General features: G+C 37.4%; 1 protein-coding gene across 1 annotated transcript in view; it reads left to right on the plus strand.

Annotated features, from left to right (window-relative positions):
* Window positions 1–433: 433 nt before the first annotated feature.
* The window catches only part of LOC106787728 (Krueppel-like factor 6), a 237,372-nt gene continuing 211,303 nt past the window's right edge, over window positions 434–26,502 (plus strand). The window contains exon 1 of the mRNA XM_014750344.1: window positions 434–748. Within this exon, the coding sequence (XP_014605830.1) occupies window positions 647–748 (102 nt within the window). The 5' untranslated portion in view covers window positions 434–646. The remainder of the gene's footprint in view (window positions 749–26,502) is intronic.

Here is a 26,502-nt window from a genome sequence, read left to right on the forward strand (position 1 = left end):
GATATCATCGGGATCATCAGTACAATACGGGTGTTGTTTCTTTTTCGATGGTACGCGCACGTGTGGTGCGTGCCGAAACGTGCCGTTCCTAATAAAACGTGTATTAGTAATTTGTTGGTTGGTTCGTCTCTATAAAAAGATAAAATATATATATATATATATATATATAAATATATAAATTAAATATATATACGTGCGCGAAATATATAAAAAGAAGGTAATATTCGTGCGAGAATAAGTGTGATATCGAAAATCATGTTTTTTGGTTGTTGTGCATCATCGTTGTAATATTCATCGTTGTCGTCGTTGTCATCGTTTTAAGAAAAAGCCTCGTCGTTAGTTGAAGCTATTATTATTATAGCTCTAGTCTACAGGAAAATTATTATACTTTATTCTTCATCGTTATCTACTGTTCTCTATCTACCTATCTATCTATCTATCTATCTATCCATCTATCTATCCATCTATCTATCCATCTATTTATCTATCAATCCATCTATCTATTTCTATGTGATATCGAAAAAGTTTTGTGATCAACGTGTTTGAAAAAACTTGCAAAGCTAAACTTATTCGACTAACAGTAAAAAACGACGAAATAATAAAGGAGAAAAAGTAGAAATAAAGTCAACGACGACGTCACATAACCATGGATATCCTGCCGAGCGGGAACATATTTAGGGAGTTGCAGGACATACACGACACCGGATACTTTTCGGCTCAACCGTCGCTCGAGGATCACTGGCAACAGGTAAACCGAGATCTGACAGTTTTTTTTCTTTTTTAGACACTCCTTTACTTTCGTTGCATTATTATATTCTTCTTTTTTTATATCAACCGCCAACCAACACTTCCGAAATATAACGGTCGATATTCGTATTAATACCGTTTTCCTACCTGTTATTATGACATTAGTATTAGTCAAATATATTAAGCATTAATTATTTTATTACGATAGATTTGTTAGATTTTTTGTAACTTTTGTCAATTGCCATTATTAATGCACATATTTTCCTATTCTAATAAGATATCTAATACTCGGTGATTAGAGAAAAATGAGAAGTATATATAGAAGAATCCTTTCGAAGGTGTATACGTTGACGTCTATCCAGTATTTATGGGATTCAAAATGCTGATTAATTATTATGAATATAGAATAGGAAGAATGCATCTCGTTTCTCTCAGTGTTTCTCTCTGTCTCTCTGTCTCTCTCTCTCTCTCTCTCTCTCTCTCGCTCTCTCTCTCGCTCTCTCTCTCTCTCTCTCTCTCTCTCCGTGTCTCTCCGAATCGATTCCCGATACGGGGGCTAGGACTATGACGGAACGACCTTGGCTCGAGTGTAATAGGTCGGTGAGTACGTTCAGTGACGCGCCGGGTCGGTACCATAGACGCCGCGCGTCCCGTTTGTTTACGAGTGTGCAATGACCTTACGCCGATCCAGGCCGACAAGAGCGAGTGAGTTCCCGCGCGCGCAAACGATGAGAGATGAGAGAGAGAGAGAGAAACCGAGACGTTTGCCCTCTATTCGTTACATCTCAGACGAGGATATTGTGCTTTTCTTTCTTTCTTTCTCTCTCTCTCTCTCTCTCTCTCTCTCTCTTTCCTTTTGATCTCCTTTCACTTTCATTTATCAGATCGTATCTAACTTTACTCTTTCCTCTTATACGAAACTTACATATTTTATTATTATACACGACATATATATAATATTCCTATTTAAAATTCATTTGATCGAAGATTTAAATCATTCTAGCCTTCGATTTAAGAGTGTGCTCTATTTTTTATACAAATTCTTATTGCTATTCTTTTATTGCTGTTTTTTTCTTTTTTATAGATAATCATCAATCATTTTTATTTCGTCACATTTATTCTACCTGCATAAAAATCATCGATTATTCCTCCGTTGACACAATTAACATAAAATCGTTGTAGAAAGCGAACTTTCGACGATGCAATTATTCGATGATTTGTTATAAAATATGCCTATAACTACATATTACTTATACATGCACATTTTATTGATAAATAAATTTACCTAGATTACTCTAAAGGCCTTCAATTTCTTTAAATTTACGTAGTTATTTGAAGCTTTTGGCCAGTAGGGTAAATCCTTCCGTGTAACGTTTATCATGTGCATGCATCTGAGATTCCAATGCAGTAGTACAGCGATGATTTGCATAATAAATTTAGTCTTACCGTTCGATCGAGGTTAGGATCTATTTTTAATTTACAATACATTTATACCGTTATAAGAAAACGTTTATTGAAGTTTTTTTCATTTCTTGAACAGAGAGAGTATAACTTGTTTCATTTTATTTTTTTCTTAAAATACCCTGCCATTTCTATAATTAAAGTTTATAAAATAATTTCCATTTATTTGTAAGATTTTTACGTAGATTTTTGAATCGATCTATATTTCTCTTTACCTGCAAATATCACTAATAATTCCTCCTTCATTAAACTAATTGTAAGTAACGTATTAAACACCGCATTTATATAGAAATAAATACATACATATCTAAATCGAGATAATTTCTATTGCAATTAGTTTCAGTTGGTCAACGTATTTAGTTTCGTTACCAGAAATATATTTAAGTAATAATCTATGATGCGTTTTGCAAAGATACGTTTCGTTGGCTGGAAATAGATAGATAATTAGTTTTACAAGTAAACGTGCGCAGAAATACAGAACGGTTAATTATATATGACGAATAATAATGGCTTTCGGACATTTTTTTTCTCTCGAGATTTATTTAAAGTACGGGTGCTTAAACGTCGTAGTATAATACTTATCATTCGTTCGTTTGTTCGTTATCTCATGCACAGCTAGTCATTTTACGGGATATTTCCATGCAAACGGAAGTAACACCAACGCGCACTCTCGTGTTTTTCTTCTTTTCGTTAATACATTGATGGTAAAAATGGTTCGGAAGTGCATACCAGAATTTTTCTCTTTTTATCTCTCACTTTTACTCGTTTCATTTTGTTCCTTTTCTTTAAACAAAAAAATCGAATAGTCTCGTTGAACCCCTTGAGATTTGTCCGTGCCATCGCAGAACGAGAAGAGACTTTTATTTATTGCATTGAAAAAAAGAAATAAAAATACAAAGTTAGAGAACTATCATTTCTAACAAAAACATGATGGGACCCATTTTATTGGGTCAGAGAAACGCCTGTAAATGGAAAACAAATTTTGATATAAATAAAAAAAAAGAAAGAAGAGCAAGGACGATAGGCAGGAACAAGTCCTAAGGGTATAAAACGGTACGGACAAAAATTTGAAAAAGCTCGCGATGACGAACAAAATTCACGATATAGAATCTATTTAGATGTTTCTTTTGGATTCGAACAAAATTCGAAATATTTTTATGTCGCCGAAACGTTTTCTGTTAGTGGATGACACGTATGCGTATGCGTGTGTGTGTATGTGTAACTCTGGGGAAAACATTCAGAAACTAATGAAAGATCGACGTGCGTTTTGTACATTAAAATTTAATATTTATATGGTTGGTAGTGCGATCGTACCTTCTCGAATATTTCATAGGATTTGATACTGTCCCAGATGCGTTACTACCTACGAAATGTAGTGGTTGAAACACGATGGAAATGAAAGTTATTCAGCTTGCATATATTCCCGAATGGAATATCCTTACCCACTCGATTTTCATTTACTAAACGTTCCAAGTTAGACATTGTTATTTTAAATATCATATACAATAGTACATTTTTGTATTATTATCGTAATGTTATATATTAGTTACCAATATTTTGTCTTACTCGTTTTATTTTTATTTTATTCATAATACAATATGAAAGGTGATTTATGCATTCCTGTGATATATATTTTATATAATTAACTAAGATTGAAAACAAAAGTATGTGTGTTTTTGTAAATGAACATATTCTACTAATTTTATTAAATTTAATTTATTGTGTGTGTGTGTTCAATGTGATTTATAGATTGAAATTTACATTGACGTGCCATTTCCCTTATTTAATTCAATAAAATCAGTAGAACAATTTTATTGAAAATAAAAGAATATTAATGAAAACGAAAATTACGTCTAGAGTACAGGTGTTTCTATTATTGAAAATATATTATTTTGAAAGTAGGAAAGATGGAGTTAAAATTTGTTGAGATAATGAGTACATAAAGCTTAAAACATTTAAAAATTACTTTTAAAGGTTATTGTAAAATGTAGTAAATTATTTTAACCTGTTATCTATCTATTTAAAATGTACGTTTATGTTGATATCTACTTAGGTAGCGTTGTAAAATGAAAGAAATAGCGAACGTAAAATCTAGTGAAATGTATGCAACAGCTGTAATATTGAAATGAATTGTGAGGAAATGTTTTTTTTGTATGAAGTTTAATACCCGGATTGGGGAAGTTAGTAGGATCGGAGGAACGATTTTCCAGGAGTTGGATGAGAAAGGTGCGCATCGAGCGCGCATCCAGCGCGCATCGAGCGGAAGGAAGAGGCAATTTTGTCTTTGCGTTTTAAACGGTCGCGAGTGCCGCGTTTTCCCTCTATCGAACTCATCCATTCTCTTTCTCGTCCTACTCCGCGCGTGCATTAGAATAAGAATATCCAAACGCACAAAGGCGTTTTTGGTGAATGAGCCTGACGTAACTCTTTTGTTTCGAACACGACTCGCTGCTACTCTTCTTCGTATTTCCTCTCTTTTTCCACCACCCACTCACCTTCCTCGTACTCTGTCCTGGGCCGCAGTGCGCGCAATGGGACGAGAAACAATGGTTTGCCGGTACAATGGGCCGCAATGTGAGTGATGCGAAAGATGCCATTGTAGCCGCGGCTGCGGAACGTGGCATTGTTAACCTTCGATGGCACAACCTCCTTTTCTGACTGCATGATTCCTCTTCTTCAGCAACCACCACACGCACCAACGAGCATCATCGCCACAATCGTTGACTACCTAAGCCCTTTTTCCCCTGAGTAGCCAAAACAAGTCTTAAAGTTGTATCTTTCCAAGAGCCTACTCTAAAGTATTCCTTCCTCCATCATTTCTTTTGCGCTTCGCTTTTTTTTTCTTTCTTTGATGCGCGTGGCGTCGGCGTGAGACCATTTGGAAACGAGCACGCCGCGACGGTTATTTCTGAGTTTCTGCTAGCGGCGTGCTCACCATCGTGGAATTCAGTTTTATGCTTCCCTCTCCCTCTTTCTTCCCCCGTCGTGTATTGCGCACAACCCAGAACGATCCTTGCGGCTCTCTTTCAGTCTTTGGACTCACGTACATACTGCGTTCCCTCGTTCATCATAGCTGGGTCACTCGTAAGATGGATCTATTAACCCTACCGCTATTACGCTGCTGGACCGAGGGAGAAATATTATCCATTGGCTGCTTGCTTTCTTTCTTTCTTTTTTACTTCTTGTAGAAATCTGCTTGTAGGGTAGCCTAGAAATTAAATTGCTTTTCAAAAGAGATCGTTTAGAAAAGCACCAAGTTAGTTTCCTATCGATCGTTTGTTAGAGTTTTTCTTAAGTAGCAGCAGTAGCAGCAATAGCTTTCGATCGAAATCATTGTGAGAATTATCCATGTAACGGAACCGTCTTATCCTCTTCTATGTATATACGCCTGTAGGTACTTATCTATGATAAAAAAAGGAGAAAGATATTAAGGTTGATCGTCGTCGTTGGGGAAAGCGGCTTAGAAAAGAAGGAAAAGGTATTGGTTGGTAATCGGGACAGGACTGGTCCGACCGTCGTGTTACGGTAGCCTCCACGAGTTTCAACGTTCCGCTTCATTCGCGTCTTATCGAAGTTTTAAGTCTCCGCAGGGTTTAGTTTCTTCTCGTGGAAATAACATTGATTATTGCTTTAGAGTGGATCACGTAGTCGAGATAAATCTAATGCGTAACCAATCGATTTACAAACCTTTTCTATACGTATTTTATACCGATACATGGACTGTTATTTTTTTCTTTTTAATATTCTTTAATTGCTTTATATTGATTTTCTAACAGATTATATATAGCTTGTAGTTTTAATTATTTCCATTGGTTATTTTGTAAATCTTTTCCATTCTCTCGCACAAAGTCTATTTCTGCTTATCATAGTCTGTTTAGTTTGAAAAGGGTTGAACAACAGTGATATCAGCGAACGCTTTAAACGAAAGTATGAAAAGAAACAAACTCGATACTGAACAAACAGTAACTCGACCTAGCGTTAATAGTTGACCGTTTGATCGTCAGGTAAAATCGGCGAGGAGAGGACATTTGTGGAGATAGTCACGCTCGAATTAACAAGCTTTGGGTATTCTAGCGTTCGCAATGAGCGTGCGCCAGGAACAACGTGGTTGGTCCGATATAAAACAGTAGTAGTTTGTTTGTCCGATGGTGCGAGCGAAATTATCGACGGTGAGCGAAGGGAAAAGGGGTAGGAAGGAAGGGAATTGCGGTGCTGGTAGGAAAAGGAAAAAGAGGAACAAAGGACCGATAAACACAAATTGGTTCTCTTTCCTCTCTTTCCCCTTTTTTATCCCTGTCCCTCCCTCTCTCTCTCTCTCTCTCTCTCTCTCTCTCTCTTCCTTTCTCCATTTCTCTCATTCCAGGTTTTCGTTGAATGCATTTGATAGGTCTGACAAATTTTGTGGTCGTTTTGTCGAATCGAACGAGTGTACGAGTGGGTACTCGAGAACTAGTGTTACTAGACAAAAAAGTCAAATAAGCTCTTATCGCAATTATCAGTTACTCCTTCCTATTTCCCTTCGGTGCATAGATGTTTTAACGCGTCTTCGCTGATTGGAAAATGGAAACACCTAAAGCATTTCAAATGCGAAAGAGAGAATGGATAGTTTCTCCTTTCGAGGTGTCACGTGAAATACGTTTAAACGTTCTTCATCGGTCGGTAAAGTGCAATGAGGAGAGGTAATTAAATGAAGTGATCTAATATCAAAGTTCGTCCTTACTTGAAAGGATATTAAGCCTTTGCATCTTTTGAAGGGTCACCGGTTCGCAAGCGTACTTGCAGATACCTTGCTAGTTAGCCTGCTATCTTCCTAGATAGCTCTTTGATAAACATTGTTTCAATATGGGTTGCTTTTGACGCTACGTTTTACTTCCAGTTAGGTTCAGGAGAACGATTTCAAATATTACTGTGTTCTAAATTCTATCTCTGCGTTTGTGATTTCTAGATGAGCACCAATGTATGTACTTACACGCGAAATACGCGAGCTCAGAAATTTTAAATTTGCGAACAAGGAGGTAAGCGTTATCTTCATCTTTCTAATGCTACTCAAAATCCGTTAAGCTCTTTCTGCTTTTGCTCGAACGAAAAGATCGCGAACCTTTAAAGCCTGTTATTCGAAGCTCCAAAGTAGATACAGGAAATGGACGTTCATATCTCTCATATAACAGTTACTAGCAATTAGACGTTTCATATACGCTTGGTCACCATCCATGGGTCACTTCAAATATGCATACGCATGTGTATGCATGTTAAATAGCAAATTTGATCAATGAAAGAAGCATAGTTGTTTAATTTAATAATTAAAATATTTCTGCAGATTTCATGTGTTTCCTATTCGTTTTGTATGACAGAACGTTCCCTAACGTTTGCCCGTTTTGTAGGTAGGTATCTCTCTATCTAGTCTATCGAAGGCAGGGAGAATTGACTTTCTTCGCAAATAAAATCTCCATATCTGGCGAGGAATATATTTGCATGCTTTTTGGATATTTTTCGGGTACGCCAAGGTATTTTGGGATGGTTCGTTCGTTCGTTTGTACGTTGCTCTGTTTACAGGAAGCTTCATCGTCGCTTGTTCTTTGGATCGTTTGTGCGCAACGCTGTTTGCTCTCAATATCGAGATAAAATGGAGAAAAAAGGAATATTGCGGATCCTTGTCCTGGATAAAAAGGAAATGCACTTTTTACGTAGCAGCATCGGACGCCATTAGAACAGCGCCGCTACCTGGTTAGCCGATGAGCGTAAATTACTTGCCGAGATTTACGAAAGTTTATTCATTAGCGCATTTAATGCCGCACGTATGTGTGTTCTACGTATATACTTACATACGTCAGTCTCCTCATAGTTCTCGGCGTTTGACTAACTCGCAAATCCATTAACCGATCGTTATTAACATTCCTGACTTTATGGTACAAATTTAAGTTAAATCAAGTTATTTTCAATTACGGACACGATAAAGGTTTTTTCTTTTTTTTCTTTTATTTATTATAGAAGCCATTGAATATAATATATTATTAATATATTTATGTGTGTAATTTGACGCGTTCAAAATTTTCATTGTACGTGCGTATATTTTTGTTCTTGTTGCATTTCGCAAGGAAAGTATTTATTTCACTTGAAGTATTTGCTATCTATACAATATAATGACGTCTAATTATATATAAACTAGTGCTTAATTTGTTCCACGAAGAGGATACGCGCGATAAAAATGTAAATGAGGCACCGGTTAAGCACCGAAACTTGATAAAAATGTTATTTAATAAAACACACTTTACCAAACGATGTTTTTCTGCATGAATTCTTCGAGAAAACTATTATATCTTTGATCATTTTTTTATTTCTCCTTCTCCCTATATGAATCATGCTAATCATTATAGTTCATTGAAATCGATAAAATAATCGTTTAATTTAGCGAATCGATCGCGAGTGTTAGTCAAAGATCGATCGTTTTTAAATTCAAGGTTTTCTCGTCGATAGATAAACTCGTTAATTCAATTGGCAAAACAAGGAGGACCTTAATTAGAATCGACACGTTTATGACTAATGAGATTGTGTGTTCGTGCTCGCCTTTTAAATTTACCCGATAATTGTATAAGCTTATATGTATATGTGTACTTATATTGTTTATATATATGTATCGTGAAAAAAAACACCGAGGGTATTTCGATTAATTTTATATAATTTCTAGAGAATAGAATTCTATACGAATTTTTATAGGAATTTAATGACATTTTTATGCCGATGAAATTCACTATTGCTTTATTTTAAAATTGACAAAAGTTAAATGATAAATCGTTAAGAAAAAATATTGCAATTTCTGAATCATTAATAGTGTATTATTTATTTTGAATCATACTCTCACGATGTGTCGCTATATAGCATGATTCATTGATTTCTCCGATAAAAATGATTCATGACAAGTACAGAATAGTGCAATCTGCATTTAATGATTCGTAAAATCGCATACGACTTTTCTAGTATATATCTCGTACGACAAAAATGTTTATATCTTTTATCCGATTTAGTAATCTAGACGTACGATGACAGATGGAGTATTTTTTACATGTAATACATAAACCATGCAATTGTACGTGATAATAATTCATTAATGCTAAATACTTCGAAAGCAAATAATCGGAATTCCAATTGAGTAATTTCCTGTTTTTGTGGGATTTATTAGAATGTTGATATTAGATAAATGGAATTGATGTAGAAATTCTTTGTTTGACGATGTAATTAGAATTCGAAATAATAGAGAAAATAGAAAAAGAAAAAAAAACATATTCCTACGTTATTAATCGTGAAGCGTAAACGTTAATAATGTATATTTTAAGATGTAATCCCATCTAATGAGTAGGATGAAATTGAATCAGTCGAAAGGTAAGATTATTAGAGTTAGTATTTGCTTGTAGATGATTAATAAAGTCCTAAGCCTTTCTCGTAAGCAAAGGTGCGTCGAACGCGTTACAAACGGCGATTAACGGAGCTACGGTAGGACGAGTTTAATGTATTTACAGAGCTGAAACCCATTAACGCGTGTCTGCCAGTTGTTAACGGCATGGCTGAGCAACCTGTACGTAGAGCGACTTATCGTTTAGCTTCCGGCAATGGAGAACGACGACGTGACGTTGCACGATGCACAAGCGTTCTTCTCTAATACTCTTCTGTAATTTCAGAGACAACTAAACGATTGAGCTACCTAACTATATCTATATCTTTTACCTTCCTTCAAGTCCAATGGGATTTTCCACGTCGATTTAATGTAAGTGAGGATCAAGAGAATCGTGATTAAGCCAAAAGCTTTTAAGGAAAACATCGTTTCTTTGCATTCGATTTAAACGTCAAATTCATTTTTCCTGTTGAAACAGTTGGCTTGACCAATCATTTATATTTTATTTAGTTATAATATGAAATAAATCATTTTGGCCTTCTATTATAAAACAATTTCTAAAGATATTATTCGATCATTTTAATAGACGTTAATATCTTATCCAAATGAAAAAATGTAGTACAAGGCGTTAATTCGCTATCAATACTCCGACTCACGTTTTGTCCTCGTTTTCTGCTTGTCCGATCGCGTATCTACGACATCGTCCATGCGTTAAAAAGTTTGAACAAAAAGCAAATAACCGGTATCATCGTTTCCAGATGCTTCCAACGAATTTCACGTTCTCATTTAAACTCGTCTCAAGGAACAACGACGACGTACACGAAAGTGCACGTAGTAAAGGAGAACCATATATCTCTTCGCGTTCTTTCTTGCGCCAAGGCAACTTGAATTATTTTTCATTAAAAAGAAAAGCCCCCTGAGAAACGACTTGGAATAAGACTTATGCAAATTTCAAACGTCCAATTTGACGTTCAAATACAATTACATTTCGGTTTGTTAGAGAAAAATAATTATTTACGAATGATAGAACAACGAAGGGTTTCGTTGCAATGCTCGATCATTTTATTAGAATTGCATTCTATTTTTGTAGTAACATTTTCATCGATCGATCGTAGGTACCTAATTGATTTACATAAACGTTTCTCTCTCTAAATGCTATGGTTATAACGATGTTGGAGCGTGAAGACGGTCAAACGTCAAGCGTTAAACGTTTCTGCGAATCCAAGGCCAACATCGTTCTCGTATTTCCAGTCTCCCAAGATATATTCCTTCTCTCGCTCGCTCTTTACCACCCTCCTCTCTCTTTTTTTCTATTTTTTTTCCCGTTGAAAGGCACGTGCAAAGTGTTACTCTCGAACATTATGAGAACCACTGGAGCTCTCGACTATCGGCCGCGCTTGTGTTGCAACGGAGCATCATTGATGTTAATGAGCTAGATTGGAAAGCTGTCCTGCGTTTGAAAGTTACTGAGCTTCGAGCGATCGTTGCCTTTTTTAGTTATATTTATATATACGTACGTATCTATAGAGAATACGTGCATAAATAATTTTCCTACAGGGTGTCCCACAAAAGCTTGGGATTAAACTTCTTACCAGAGTTATGCGATTTTAAAATCATTTATTAACTCTTTGCACTCGGACGAACCAGTAACTCGAAACGATTACTACCATTTGTTCCGCGTAAGTATGACAAAATCTTGACAACAATTTGAACCCCTCTGCGTAATAGTCGTCATACTTTTTAGTCCTCTTTTACGTAGGAGAAAACTGCTTTTCTTTTATATATATATATATATATAAAATACTTTGATGTGAATTATTGTGTTAAATTCAGCAATGATCGAGAGTAATCTGTCGAGTATAAGGGGTTAATATAATAGGAAGAAACTCCTTCCCCAGCTAAATATGTATCTAAGCATGTTTAATTTACGTGCCTTTATGTGTGCATTTATGTGTGCATATATGCACGTAAATATATGTAGATTTCTGTTTGTTTGCGTGATAGTAAAACAAAGAGACGTCAGAGCCAAAGACATCGGGGGAGATAGAGATGGAAATGGAAGACGAGCGAGCGAGTATCTGTGTAATAGAGAGAAAAAGAAAAAAAGGAGAGAAAGAGAGAAGGTAATTTCATGAATGAAATCTGAATAAATCAGCGTACCGTGTTATTACCAGCCGTAGCGGACGATAAATCTCGCTAATAAACAATGACCGAGAATCGAGCATCGCTTTCAAAACCTGACACGGGGGACGCGAGATTGCAGAAGATTTTTCAACAACGTTTATATTAACGTTTTGTTCCCTTAAACGCGATAAGAGATCGGTTTGTTTCTTTTATTGGTCAAAAATTGACAATAATGTCTGTAAATTCTTTCTCTGAAAATTTCAAGAGACAATTCATTAGGGAAATGCACAAATTGCAATTATCCATTCAATTGTTTCCTACGAGATAATAAAAGTAGGTAAACGATGTTTTAAAGATAAAAAGAAACGATATTAAAGACTTTCTCTTTCTCAAACACGAAAATACTATTTGTGTTGGAAGAAATTTAGATTTTCCATTTGATCATAATTTTGATGATTTTATTCAATCGACTGCGTGTTTGATTTCTCTTAGATACTAAAAGTAGGTTGATGCTGTCTTGAAGAGAAAATAAAAAATGTCTGAGCCAATCTCTCTTTTTTCTTGAATTTAAAGAGACAACTCGTTTGTTATCAAAGAGCATAAAATTTGATCGTATTGATAATTTTCATAATTTTATTTAATCAACTGTTTGATCTATTCCTGCGAGATAATAAAAGTAGATCGAGAGACGAGTGTTTTAAAAGGAAAATAAAGAATATTTCATTTCCGTTTCTTTATATTTCTTGCAATTTTCTTTAATTTAATTCGATAAATTAATGAATCATTAGCGTCGTTTGCATGGATACGAGGTAACTCGGTTTTCAAAATAAAATCTAAAATTGTAAAATTAATAGAGTAGAGAGAAGAAAAAATAAAATACAATTATTATGGGCATTGAACAGCGTCGTAAAAAAGTTGTTGTTTGTACGCACTGAGTCATCGATTGAGTTACGAAATAGGTATATATAAGTATAATACTTACATATATAGATGGTGTAAAAATTCTTTGGCGTTCGTCGCTTTCGAAAGTCCGATCGAAGCAACGAACGTTATTATAAATGCGAGGACGGAGTGCCGGCAAATAGAGTGGAGTACCTGGAATCGAAAGGAGAAGATGGAAAAGAGATATTGATCGGGCAGTCGTGTGTGTATAGTAACGTCTCTCGCACTTTCGCGAGTACTACGCGAGAGACACACGTGCGCACCTCGTCATTGGCGTAAAACGTCGCGGGAAAGAGTAAGATAGCATTACGTATGGATACATTAAAGGAGCACGTGTTGGCGCCACTGCGCGGGCGCACGCTTACCTGCATCCAAAGCTACCACCGATATTTTTTATCTTTTTTCTTTACAGATGGAGGAATACTTGGTATACCATCCAAATTCCTAATAGGAATTCTTCTTAAATAAACATTTTTTATCTATATTTGCTTGGTTTCGTCGATAAAATCGAACTTACAAGGATATCGATCATTAAAGGCTCTTTCTATCGTCATTTTACCGAGTAGAAGGAGAAACGAGGTATCATTTTCTAAACGAAACACTGCGACCAGAGTCAAAAACAGGTGTCACTTGATAGGATGATGGTAGACGGTAGTTTCAAATTAATTCGACGTACTTGCAAGCGTTGTAACTGCGAGCATGCTCTCCTATATATATATATATATATAACTTTCTTTCTCTTCTTCTCTCTCTCTCTCTCACTCATTTCCTATTCCCTTAGGAAATACGATACGAAGCATGATACCGATATTGCAGATACGATAGAATGTTTTCGTTACAGTGCCTCGTCGATATCGTAACTCTACTTCGCTGGCAAAACTGGTAAACACATCAGGTGGTAAAGCTCTTTTGAATGCAACCAGTGTGTACTTTAAATACGAATTTTGATGACTCATTCAAATGGTTTATATTATCTCGAATCTAAACTTTGTTTCAAAATATATTGATGATTAATTTCGACGATCGATTTGTTTATCATCTCTTTATTTCTATCACGTAAATGTGTAATAATTATATCGATCGCTTGTGAAACTTGGAGTGACACGAGTTAGGTGTATGTAAGCGAATGAACGAACGAGCGAACGAGCGAGCGAACGAACGAACGAACGAACGAACGAACGAACGAACGAATGATCGCTCGACCGTGCCAAGTGGCGTGAGTTTTCCTGCGAGCAGCAGCGAGTGCGAAACTGGATGCCTGTATTTTCCGTACCAACGATTTAACAAGTTGCAATGGCAGCCTGAATGTTTGCCGCTTACACGCGCGTATATTCCAGTCCTAGCAAACCATTAATTAATTCAGAAAGGTCGGTAAACTCTCTTTCTCTCTCTCTCCCATTCGTTAAGTCAACCCTATTATCGACCAATTTGAGCGATCGTTAAGATTCTTTCTCTAGATAAGAAGAATGGCTTAGAGAATTCTCCAAATTGTTAAATATCGAGAAAAGTTCTTCTTGAAAATCGTTAGTCCCTCCGTGGAAAGAGCATCGCAATACCTAATTAAATACCTAGCCCTGGAGCAATTTTTTTCCACGAATCATATTTCCTCTCTTTTTCTCTTTGAAGACTTGATTTTTCTCGTTACGACGTTTTTCAATGGTCCTACAGGTAGGTTTCTTTTGCGGGATCGATAAATCACCGAATCGTGGAATTCTTGTTATACTCTCTCTCTCTTTCGCCCCTCAGCATTTTGTCGGTGTCTACCTCCTTGGAACTTTCTTCGTTTTTTTAGTACTATCTTTCTTATTCTCCATATTGTTCCTCCTCTCGGTTTTATTTTGAATAGAAGAATAAGGGAGGAAATATTCGCGATCGGCCGAGCGAGCGATAATAAAATAATTCTTTGCCACAATAGACAATGCTTGCCCGGGATGATAGTAATTCAAAGCGGATGGAGGAAAAAGGGAACAGTCGTTTTCCGTACTTACCACTGGTGCGTCATGGTTTCCCTCCCATCCTCCTATTTTCCTCTCCCCCTTTTTTCCACGCGAAATTTGTCACCGATGTGAAATAATATTGTCCGCTTCTGCGATCTCGTCGTCCTCGTAACTCACGCGAAAAAACTTTTCTTCTTTTGCTTTTCCTTTCTCCAACATTTTTCCATTCGATATGTTATCATATTTTCGTTTGGTACCTCCAACGTGTGAAACTTACGTCCGCAGAGTATACAAAATGGACGATGAATATTTTCTTATCCTTTTTCTTTTTCGCAAAAGAAAAATGTTTTCGTTTATGATTAATTTAAGTTCTTTTCAAGCAACTCGATCGATACTTCATTCTTTATATTTGCAATAATAATTAGACTCGACAACACTAAGTGAGAATAATTTAGTCGATCGTTCAATGATAAATTATACAATTTCCAGATGATAGAAACCGTCTCTCTCTCTCCCTCTTCTTTTCTTTCTATTTGTCAATAATTTCTGATCACGTCATTTTCTTCTCTTTTTCCTATGCTCTTAACAGTTTCTCTATGATACTTTACTTTCGCGAGACTCCATTTTCTCTTTTCCTTCTCCTCTCTTTGATCTTTCTTCATTCCTCGGTGCCATTTCCAGACAATCTTATTCTCGTTCATGCTTCGAAGCTTCGCGAAGCTCGCGTTTTAACGAAAAATTAATATCTCGAGTAAATCGAAGACTTCTTTTGATCCTCTCTCTCTTCCACATTTCCACTCCCTCCTCCGTCCACCCCTACTTCCAATCTGCAGGATCCATAGACGAGCCCCGTTCAATTCTTCATACTCTTCCATCGATCTACGAACCATTTTTCCATCGCTCTTTACATATTTTCAACGGATGATTTTTCAGTCGAAAGACTAATTTTTAGATTCATTAACAACAAGTTTGTTCTTTATTTAGGATCATTAACTTTTGACTTTTCCTGTTTACGAGTTCACGAGAAAAGAGTCGAAAAAAGAGAGGGCGCGAGAGAAGGACAGAAAGTTTTGTTACCCAAAATGTTTCCAACAATATTCCTCTTTCTCGATTTTAAAGTAACGAACTCGTTTCTTTAAGGGAGGACGAGGGAAAGAGAAAAAGCTGCATTCGTTATTTAATTGCCTCGAAAACGCCAAAGCTCTACTCTCCAACTTTTCCTTTTTCACGAGCACCTGAAAAATGTAATCCGTTCACCCCCAGTTATTTCGTTGTTAATTTTACCATTTTTGTCAAGATAATATTTGTTATTATTCGTCGGAAATGACATGGTAGCAACCCTGAGCCAAGATTTCGAACAAACAAATTTTCATTAAACGTATTGGCTAATCGGCGGAACTAGGATTACTAAAAAAGCATCATTTCAGTAGATTTGGGTTCATTTAGAATTTTCAGTATTATCCGTTGACGATGCGTTTTGCGTAATTCAACATAAATATCAAGAAAGTGTGTAGATTTAAAACAAAATCAGTGTCCCGTCGACTCGGTTCTCTAGATTTTTTGCATCGTTCGAACGAAGTTACCTTTGAAAGTACCTTCTGTCTCTGTTTTTTTTACGTCTGTTCGTTCATTCGACCCTTTCCTCAACGTTGTTAATGTTACCTATAGGTGCATAGCCCTTTTCGTTTTTCCATCGATAGCTCCCTCTTACGCACGATTACACCATTCATTATTGTTAGAAAAGCAGTCGCTCGAAGACTAATTAACTGAACTACTCGGTCAATTAGCTAATTAATGCAGCTAGGAAACATAAGAATCGCCGCGGGGACGTGCGCGCGATTCTTTTAACTAGGTTAGGAGCTTCTTGTTTCTCTCAACAGCTCGATACGATTATCGATAAGTTGTTTTTTCACTTGTTTTTCATATACTTTCCAATTTCTCTACCGAGAAATTTCTTTCTTTTTCAAACTAAGTCAAATATGTATGAAAATGTTGTATGAGCAACAAGAGTTTTCACTAAAATTATCGAATATAGAAACTTCGATGGACTGCCCAAAAAGTTCTTGCTGATTTCTATCGAAAATTTAATAACAACATTTATATATTTTATATTCATCAAAAATGCTAAACACACGACAACGCGAATTTGTCATGCAATTAGTTTTTTGTTAAGTTAATGAAAAGAATAAACAACTGTAATGAGTTGTAGCTAGAACTATTTTATGACTTTAACATAATTACGTTTGATAATCGATCTTACTTTCTTCGTTCCTATTAAATTAGCGATACGCGCAAATATATGTACTAGCAATTATGATCGACGAGCTACGACTGAGTCGAAAAAATGAAAAAAGTATATTACACGACTTTTTTTAAACAGATGTGTAATTGCATTAAAAAAAAAAGAAAATTGTGAAATGAATATTTTCAAATTTTTTACCTAATTCCTAATCATAATTACTGGTATATTTATACGCGCGGATGAAAAGTCGATTTCATTGAACGAACACCCTACAATCCTAATTCGTTTAAAGTTCTACGAATGTATCGATTCCTTTTAAAAATATATAATATCCATTTATTTTTATTTACAGGTAAGCCGAACGATCAATAGACAGGTTAAAGAACGTACAGAGTCAGTGACCATCGTGCCGCGTTTCTTCACCGATCGAAGAGTACGCTAACAGTATGTATTCTCCTTACCTAACGCGTTATCTTTCATTCTACCGATATAATCGTGAAGATAATTGCATCTACGATAAGAGCGTAGTCTTATTTAATTACAAATTGCGATGAGTAATCGAAATTTAATCGGACCAACTAGAAAAACAGGCTCGTCTTGTATATAAAAATCTTATCACAAAGCCCATAACTAAGCTACAAGAATTTCCTGACGGAGCGAATGTGAACTAATTCAGCGGAATTACCCATATCCATTAGACGAAAGGAACGATGACTCGATTCGGGGAAATGTGACGTCACCGTTTCACCCTATTCTCGATGACGCTCAACTTTCGTCGATTTGTCAATCGCATAGGGTTTAATTTTTGTTTCGTATACACAAAAGACAAGATCCTCCTCTTTTTCCGAAAGACTTGAGACGTTAGGAGGACGCGGGAGGAAACTGCGGGAGGAAACCGCGGGAGGAAACCGCGGGAGCACGGCGGCATTCCGCATCCCTTCTAGACACGCGGAGTCCGTAGTTAATACCAGCTGCGTCTCAGTCATCGGCATTCGAGTTGTGTAGGGTCTTCGGATACTCCGCGTATAGAAGGAAAATGCGGGCTTTGGCAGACATCTGGCAAGCATCCACGCGCGGCAGATACTCCAAAAGCCTTCGGTCTACGCGGTCTAGCGCACGCCTGCCACTAATATATAGGGTGTTTTACCTTACTCCAGTATCTACAATTTCTTCCTCCTTTTATATTACGCCTAACGATATCAGTAAACTTATTTTTTCATTGCAGGCAATTCGAAGTTATTTCTTTGCATTATCTTTTCTATCGAGAGTATAATTTTATTTGATTGTACGAATGTGCTAAAACTACGGATGCAGTCCACCGAAGTTTATCTATTTTTGAAACAAAGGGTGGAATTAATAGCGTTGCCTATATTAAATAGAATATCTTGGGAATATTTGATCGTATAAAGGATTAAGGGAAACGTTTGAATTGGTAAGGTAACCGTGGAACACCCTATATACAGATGTATACACGAAACCGAATCGAGTCGAGTCGAGTCAACTTCGACGTTGAAACAGCCACGTTATGTTGTTAGACGCGGATGCTGCGTTGCCTCGGGGATATCTGGGTCTAGGTATTTCGAGATACCCGTCGAGACGAGCGATTTTCTGCGAGCCCTGACGTAAGACGCCTTTTCTCGCATCGATTTATCGACGCCCTCCTCGCTCCTACTCGATACGCGCTACTCATCCTGACAAAAAGTCATTTTAACCTCGTCATTGGTATATAATACCTATGCCTTGTGTAATTCGGAATTCGATTCGATTCAAAAATAAATTTTACCCCTTTGTTATGACCTAAATCTAGTAAGTCAAAAGAAGGATCCAAAAAAGTATTAAGTTTACGTACACAACCTTCGACGAAGGATACATCCTGCCAAACAACCAGCCTTACTTTTCGTTATAAAATTTGCTTTATTTGGCAGGAATTAAGTCGTAACGACTGTAACCATGTGTTCGCAAGCTTTTAGAAACCCAATATATCTTTCTCTCTCCCTTTATTTCTGTGTCTTTTTCTATTCCTTATTGCATCTCTTTCGCGTCGTAGAGATCTTTTACGACGATAAATAAATCTGGATGGAAAGACTATCCTTCCCTCTCTCATTCTTACGTGTCGACTTTTCATTGGACGCATCGTCTCCTTCCGTTGCGCAATCCCATTGCTACCGTGAACATGGTGACATGGTCGATCGATGATCCGGATTGGCGCGTTCCAGGAGATAAAGATTTTACTTCTTCCTCTAGGCACCTAGCTCGGTGTTTTCTCCTTGCTAACGTCGCCTAAAGTTTTATGCGTCTCGTACCTACACGAGTATAGATCTATATACGATAGAACGATAACTCCTATACATTTATTCCTGCATACGTGCATCTATCTACATGCGTACGTATTTCTTTTTAAATACTTTTTACTTCAATTATTATTATTCTAGATATGTGTCAAAGTAAAGATAATAATGAGATCTTAAAAAAACGTAAAAAGTAAGGAGCGATATCACCTAACAAGAAGGATACGGATAAAGATAGAGAGAGAGAGAGAGAGAGAGAGAGAGAGAGAGAGAGAGAGAGAGAGAGAGAAAGGAATATAAAAGATAGATAGAATACCGGGGGCTATTTTGTTGGTAAGGAGTGCCGCTTGGGAAAGCACTTCGTTCTCTAACACCAAGCAACCCTCGTTCAAAATCCTTATCTCTCCTTCTTCCTCCTCCTCCTCCTCCTCTCTCAACCCGTTTGCTAAGTTATCATCGGTATTTCTTTCTTTCTCTTCCCTTTCTGAGAAAAGCACGTGGTGACCGTGAGCTGGTTGGAGATGGTTTTCGCCTAAAGGCCACGTTGCGGAGGGCTCGAATCCGCTTTAATTTTAGCCTTGCTCCAGCAGCCATGCCTTGGGCAGGCCATGGTATGCAGTATGGTGGTGCTCAGCACCAACAGCAAAAGCAGCAGCAGCAGCAGCCTTGGCATCGCAGACGCATTATTCATACCTTAATGAATTCTCTCGTGCCCTCCCACCTCTTTCCCTACTTCTCCCTACAAACCCTTCGCTGCACTCTTCTATAACCATCGCAACGAATACTATCACCATTACTATTACTATCGTTTTCTTGCACCAACTCCTCCTCCTCCTCCTCTTATTCTTTCTTTTCCTCTATCTGTTCTCCACCCCCTATCCTCGAGATACCAAAGTCAACTCCTTCTTTTCTTAAACGCGATAACCGCTATTCTTGTTATTTTTTTCTTTCTTTCTTCTTCGAATGTTTTTTCTATCTTACGAAAGAGCGTGTATATCCTTCGAAAAAATTGGAAGAAGATTGGAAATAGGAGGAGAGCATGTATTTACTCCAACAGTGATATGTTCTCCGTTAGCATATCGCTCTGCTAGTTTGTTTCTTTTATAAAAATGGACATCGTTTCGAGTGATTCGAAAGAAGACTAAAACAATTCCGGTACTAGCGCTATTTCTTGCAAACAAAGGTAATATTTTGAAACGATCTACATCTTTCCCCAGAAGATTTATCGTATCGAGTATTCGGTAGGACGTGGCGTGCCGCGTCAGGGTTGCGTCAGGGACGTCATATCGCGTTTTCATCGAGTGCTATACAGCCCTGCTACGAGGAGGAGGGACTAAACGCCCAGTCATTCTTGTTTTTGAATCCCTTCTCTTCTTGTTTTTTCTTTTTGCTTTTGTTCGTTCGTTCGTTCATTCGGCCGGAGGGTAAGCCTGACTTCATATCGTTTATTACTACTGTACGTCCGGGATCCTTGATTGATATCCCTACGGTAGATTTCGTTTTGTTATCAATCAGAAATTTATTATTCAGGATGCATCGGATGTGTATTGTAAAATAAAATTCTAAATTGTTTCCGATTGATACGACGGGATGCTGCATCGAGATTTGTGTTTTAATTTTTAATGAAATCAAAGTTTCGAATAGTTAAATAATATGCTTTTTCCGTGTAGAATTTAGATTAACATTTAATCGCAGGAGAAAAACGAATAATGTTAAGTAAGTTTTTCCATGAAAAAAGATCTATGCAATATTAAAATAAGGTATAGTAATCTAGTTCCCTCGTACGCTATGTAGCTGTCGCTAAACGCGAAGGAATAAAGCAAGAGAGTAAGAAAATAAGAATGATAGAGAGAGAGAGAGAGAGAGGGAGAGAGAGAGAGAGAGAGAGAGAATGCAAGATGGAACGGATAGTATACGAGGTTAGTTAGCCCATCTCGTGCATTGCATATTAAAAATATTCAAATGCCGACGTGGAACGGGTGCGCAGACCCTTTTGAAATTTACGAGGTGTACGGGCGCGATAGTGCAAATTATGTTTATGAAACAATGCACCGACCACCGACCAACCCACTCTAACTTCTCTCCTTTCATTCCTCCTTCTCATCGCTTATATTTCTGTACTGGATAGTAGCAGTTCGTTGTTGGGTTGTAAGCTTTCGTGTAGCAAGAGAAGGGGGCACTCTTATTCGAAGCACCCACCGACAATAGCGTCCTCTTCTCTCGCATCTCATTCTAATCGCGAGTGCCTACTCTCGTTGGTTGCTACCTTAGTACGTTAGGATGCATTTATGCGACCCTAGCTGCGGATAAGAAACGACGCTGCTCTTACTCGAGTTGGTCCAATCTTCTTGCCATCTTCCTGTGTCCTTCCACTCCTCTCCTCTCCTATCCCGTCCCTATATGTTTGCCTGTCTCTTTTACTCTTCGATAACATTTGCATGCGAACCCTATGCTCGTTCCTGCCCTACTCGCATCACCTTCAGGGTTGCTCGGTAGTAAACGACGATTTACATTCACGCGACCGACTGTTCGTTCACTTCCTTGCTTTCACTCCCCTCTCTATCTGTGTGTTGTTCTTAGTTTAGCTTTATTCTTTAAGAACGATCGCGATCTCAATGATAGGACGGTTTGTCTCGTAAAATTAGCAATTAAAATGAACGTTCTTGTCTGATACATATGCGATTGTTTCTGTTACCTTCGCGTTAGATTTATACAAGGTGGGGGCAATAATCATGGTATATTACGCATAATCAGCAGGGGCTGATTCCGCGTAAAACGTTATTTCTTATCATTTTGAAGATAATCGTGTTTGTAACATTTACCTATTCAGTACGTTTTAATTGACATTATTTCGACGGACAAATGTTATTGAAAAGCTTAGCGAGAATAACATTTAACATTAAAAGAGTAAAGGATAAAGAGATTATTCTCCTCGAGAAGATTGTGTCATGGGTGGAGGGGGGAGGGAATGTAGTATGCGTTGGTAACTAAAGTAGCGTAATTAAAACATATTTTAATAACGTATAATTGAAACGCTTTAATTCAACTCACACAGGAACGGAGGAAAAGTCGGCGGTACTTTTTGTAGGAAAGAATGTACGAGCACATTTCTCTCTCTCTCTCTCTCTCTTTTGTATTTTCATTCTCATAAAAATGACATGAACGAATTTAGCGGAGTCGAAAATTCCTTGTTAGTTGGAATAAATGTTGAATACGGATAAAGAAAAAAAGATGTGACACGTTTTCCTTGAACACTCTCGGCTTCGTATAAAATGTAAGTTACTCAACTCACGTAATGCTTAAATGTCATTCCCGAGACGTTCTCGTCGCATCATATCTCTCTCTTGCATACACACGCATACGTATTCTCTCTCTTATTCACTCCTGACGCGTATCCCGTCCTCCGGGCATCCGTGTTACCTCGATGACATCAACCGAGAAAGAGAGAACGCTCCGAGTTTCTCGACAAAACAATGAGTGTGTTCGTAACGCATGCCTTGACCTCAAAAAGTGCCGAGAGCGAGTTTCAACAGCGACTACGTAAAAGGGCTCCTCGTAGTTAAACTCCTCTTTTTTTCAATTTTATTTCATTTTTTATTTTTGTACATTTCTTTTATTCTTTAATTATTTTTCGCGAAACTGCAATCACTGTTTTGCGGTAGAATATTTAACGTCTAGCGTAGGAATCATCTAGGGTGTATATTTATATTCTTCTTTTTTATTATATTTGTATAGAGAATAGGAGGTATTCAGGTGATCTCATGACAAGCACTGCTATCTCATTACGTATTGCTTTACATATCACCGATACCATCTACTGGGTGTCCCAAAACATTTTCTAATAACCCAAACTGTAATATTGAGCTAGTTGAAAAATTCTTGCCGATCTACGAATACTTTCTGGGACATCCCAGTAACCGCAAGATTATTTCTTCTCGCCAAGCTGACATTATTTTCTCAAAAGTTTCCTCGCTTCCTCGTCAATTTGTCTTACTCTTGACATTTGAACGAGTAAATCGATGCTTTCACGACAAGTTCCGGTTTCGTCTGTCAGGGTCATGAGCGTATGTGATGTCTCTTGTTTGCACGCGACATTTCATCGAAAAACTAAACTTTTATTCTTCTTTTCTCTTTCTCCTCTTTTCTCGTTCTTTTTCTTCGCACGAGGAAGGAAAACACGAAAAGGGTAGAGACCAACGATGTTGGAGAAAATAAAAGAAAAGGCAAAGTAAAAATGTGAGTTAAAAAAAGAAAATTTGAAATTGTCGCTCGGTGGTGTTGGTGGTTGGCACGGTGAAAGCCGAAAATCGGGATTATTTCAGCACGCTCGAGAAAAACGAAGATTTATTATCGCGACGTTCCTAGGGAGAAGATACTTTTTTGAGAAGGTGGAGGTAAAGTTGGTTGGGAGGTTTTACGGGGTGGAAGAGGGATTTAGGAGGAACGTTTCTAGAATCAACGGACGTATATAAGTCGGACAAAGCCTCGGTTTTGCAAAAGTACGCGAGCACGTGTGACAATTTTTTATTGCGCGCACGTGTGCGAATACATGTATGTGTCTACACATATACGTATTTTATTATATATAGTATACGCGCTTGGAGAAGGCTCTTTCCAAAGGGTTAAACGCATTCTCTTTTTCTTTTTCTTTCCCCTCATGTTTTCTTCGTATTTTACCTTTGGTTTCTTTCCTTTGACCTCTTCTCTTCTGTCATTGCTCTCTCTCTCTCTCTCTCTCTCTCTCTTTTTATCTTCGGTTGTTTTTTTCGCAACACACACGTGTACGTGTATACGCGGAATTCACGTTCCGTTCTACTTTTCCATCGAGACGGGAATAATAGATCGTTTCAAATGTCAACAAGAATTTGGTCTTTTTTAAAGGAAAAAAAATTAACATAAGATTAGAAAGCATGTGTGTCGAGTGTCGCAATTGTTTTATTTGGTTTGTTTGAAGAAAAAAATAAGAAAGCAACGAGGACTACGTGTCGAACGTCACGAAACGGAGCAACAACAACGCTCGAAGTGGTAAACTTTGAAGCGCGTACGGATCGCGATCGTGATTCGAACCGAGAACCGAGTGATTCATCGTCGATCCTACGATTCTCTCCTACTATACGATCCTTTCCTACGGCTACATATATGTACGCCTCTTAACTTTCAACGGTTCTTTCTATAAATATACATATATGTATATCTGATATACTATACTCTTTATCTTTCATTTTTCTTCTTCCTCCTATTCGTTTCCACATTTTACTCTTTCTCTTTTCATCCCATCATTGTTTTTCTAAAATAATGAACATCAAAATTAAACTAGATATTCAATGTAATGTTTTCCTTTTGAAATTAGGCAATTTTTGTAGCGAGAACAATTGTATCGAACATATAATTTAAAATGAATGCGAGTTTCCGAGCATGTTCGGTCTCTCACCACCCTGTGGATTGACTCGAAACGCAGGATTTCCTGTTACCCATTGTCCCTATTTGCGAAACAACAATCGCCTGTTCGAAGTCGCCTCAGTGTCTACCTTCAACGGAGATAGAAAGGGTAGATCGACGGGGTAGATAAAAACTTATTACACTGAGTTAATAACTCTCATCGGCCTTATGATCGTTCTATTGTTTTATTAATTACCTGATGAATTGCATTTAACCAAAAGTACATCCATAATTCGGCACTCCTCCTTTCAACAAATTTTTGATAAATATAATTAATCATTTTAGAAGACAAAATTCAGCAAGACGACGTATTAATAGTAACGATGATGTCAGTAAAGAGCTGAACAGAAAAAAAGTCTTAAACAATTAGAAGAAGGCTAGAATGAAAATTAAAGTAAAACTTGTTTCACTTTTGTATTAAAATGCAAAGAAACTTTTTCTCCAACCCAATATTTACCCTGAAATTAAGTAATAAAATTAGAACTAAAAACCCCAGTATTAAAACAACTATTCGGAATAATAGAACCATTTATGTGCATCCAGATGTCCGAATATGTATAAGATAGTAAAAGAGAAGCCCTCCTACACATGCATGCGCATATATAGAAACGCGTTCGCACATAGGAGGGAAGGTTAAAACGAGAGCAGACGGAGATACGGTTAGTGGTGGTGAGATAGGTTGGTTGTGGAGGAAGGGTTGCTTGGTCAGAGCTAACGGAAGCTGCCATTGGGAGGGGGAGGGAGAGGGGGCAACGGGATCGTGTGGCATTATCATCGCTAATGAATATTCAGTTCTGCTTGGGTTCGGTCATTGGCGGGCTCAGAGCGATGTCGTGACTCCAACTGCGAGTCCCCGTGACGATTATCGCGATTACTCCTGGTAATCGTCGTTGCCTGTACGATCGACGTCACGTGAAATTTCCTACCATCTCTCTCTCTCTCTCTCTCTCTACATTAACACTGTTTATCCTTTTAGAACTTTCTTCTTTTTAAATGTATATTACCACATCGTTTACTTAAGATACTAATCCTTTACCAACACTATTTACAAATCGATTTCCATAAGAAATCAACATTGGATAAAAATAATAAAAATCGTTTCGAGCAAAATGTATACTATCAAATAAAGGCGACTGCCTCTGAGTATTTGATTACACATTGACCGTGCTGGTAGTCAACATCTTACGAGCCTATCTTACGTAACACGTTTCTAAGCGGTCATCGAGAGAACCGTAAGCCTTCCTTCTACCCTTGGTGTCACAGCACTTAACTTAATTGGCACTTCCTCTTTATCATTGATCACCGATCGAGTCCAAGAATACGCGAGATAAACTGTTCTTCTTACTCGTTCCATCTCCTTTCTATCTTCGTCTTCTTCCGACTAACGAGACTCCTACACTCGATATATAGATCGATCGAAGAGTCGAGATAGAGAGAGAGAGGAAGAGAGAGAGGTGGAGGTAATGTCTTTCCTACTATGTAGTACTCACGCATGTACTCACACGTGTATATAAGTCAATAGCTATGCAAACCGTATGTAGGAGGAAGAGTAGTTTAAACGAGCACCCAGGGAAACTTTATTACCGGCCTTTCAAGCCGTTACTCCTGATTTGCATTTGTTATTATAATTGGGAATAATCGATTCTCTCTCGCCATGTAACGAGTAGGATATCGGCATTGGTGTACTGCCAGAAATAGATCAGGAATAATTAGTACCATTCTGGAACAATTATGCTACTCTTTCGATTTTGTCTTTTCATTTCCTTTGACAAATTTTACGTTTTAGCCCATTGATTATCGTTGTTTTTTCGATACGATAATTAACTCTAAAAGTAGAATTTAGACTGCGATAGGTTCTTAACCTCGCGTTGCGTTGAAACACGGGAAAGGAACGTTAAAGGTTTATTTATTTATAAACATAAACGCGCATGTACA

This window comes from Polistes canadensis, unplaced genomic scaffold, assembly GCF_001313835.1.
Source record: "Polistes canadensis isolate GaletaPanama2010 unplaced genomic scaffold, ASM131383v1 scaffold_112, whole genome shotgun sequence".
Lineage (NCBI taxonomy): Eukaryota > Metazoa > Arthropoda > Insecta > Hymenoptera > Vespidae > Polistes > Polistes canadensis.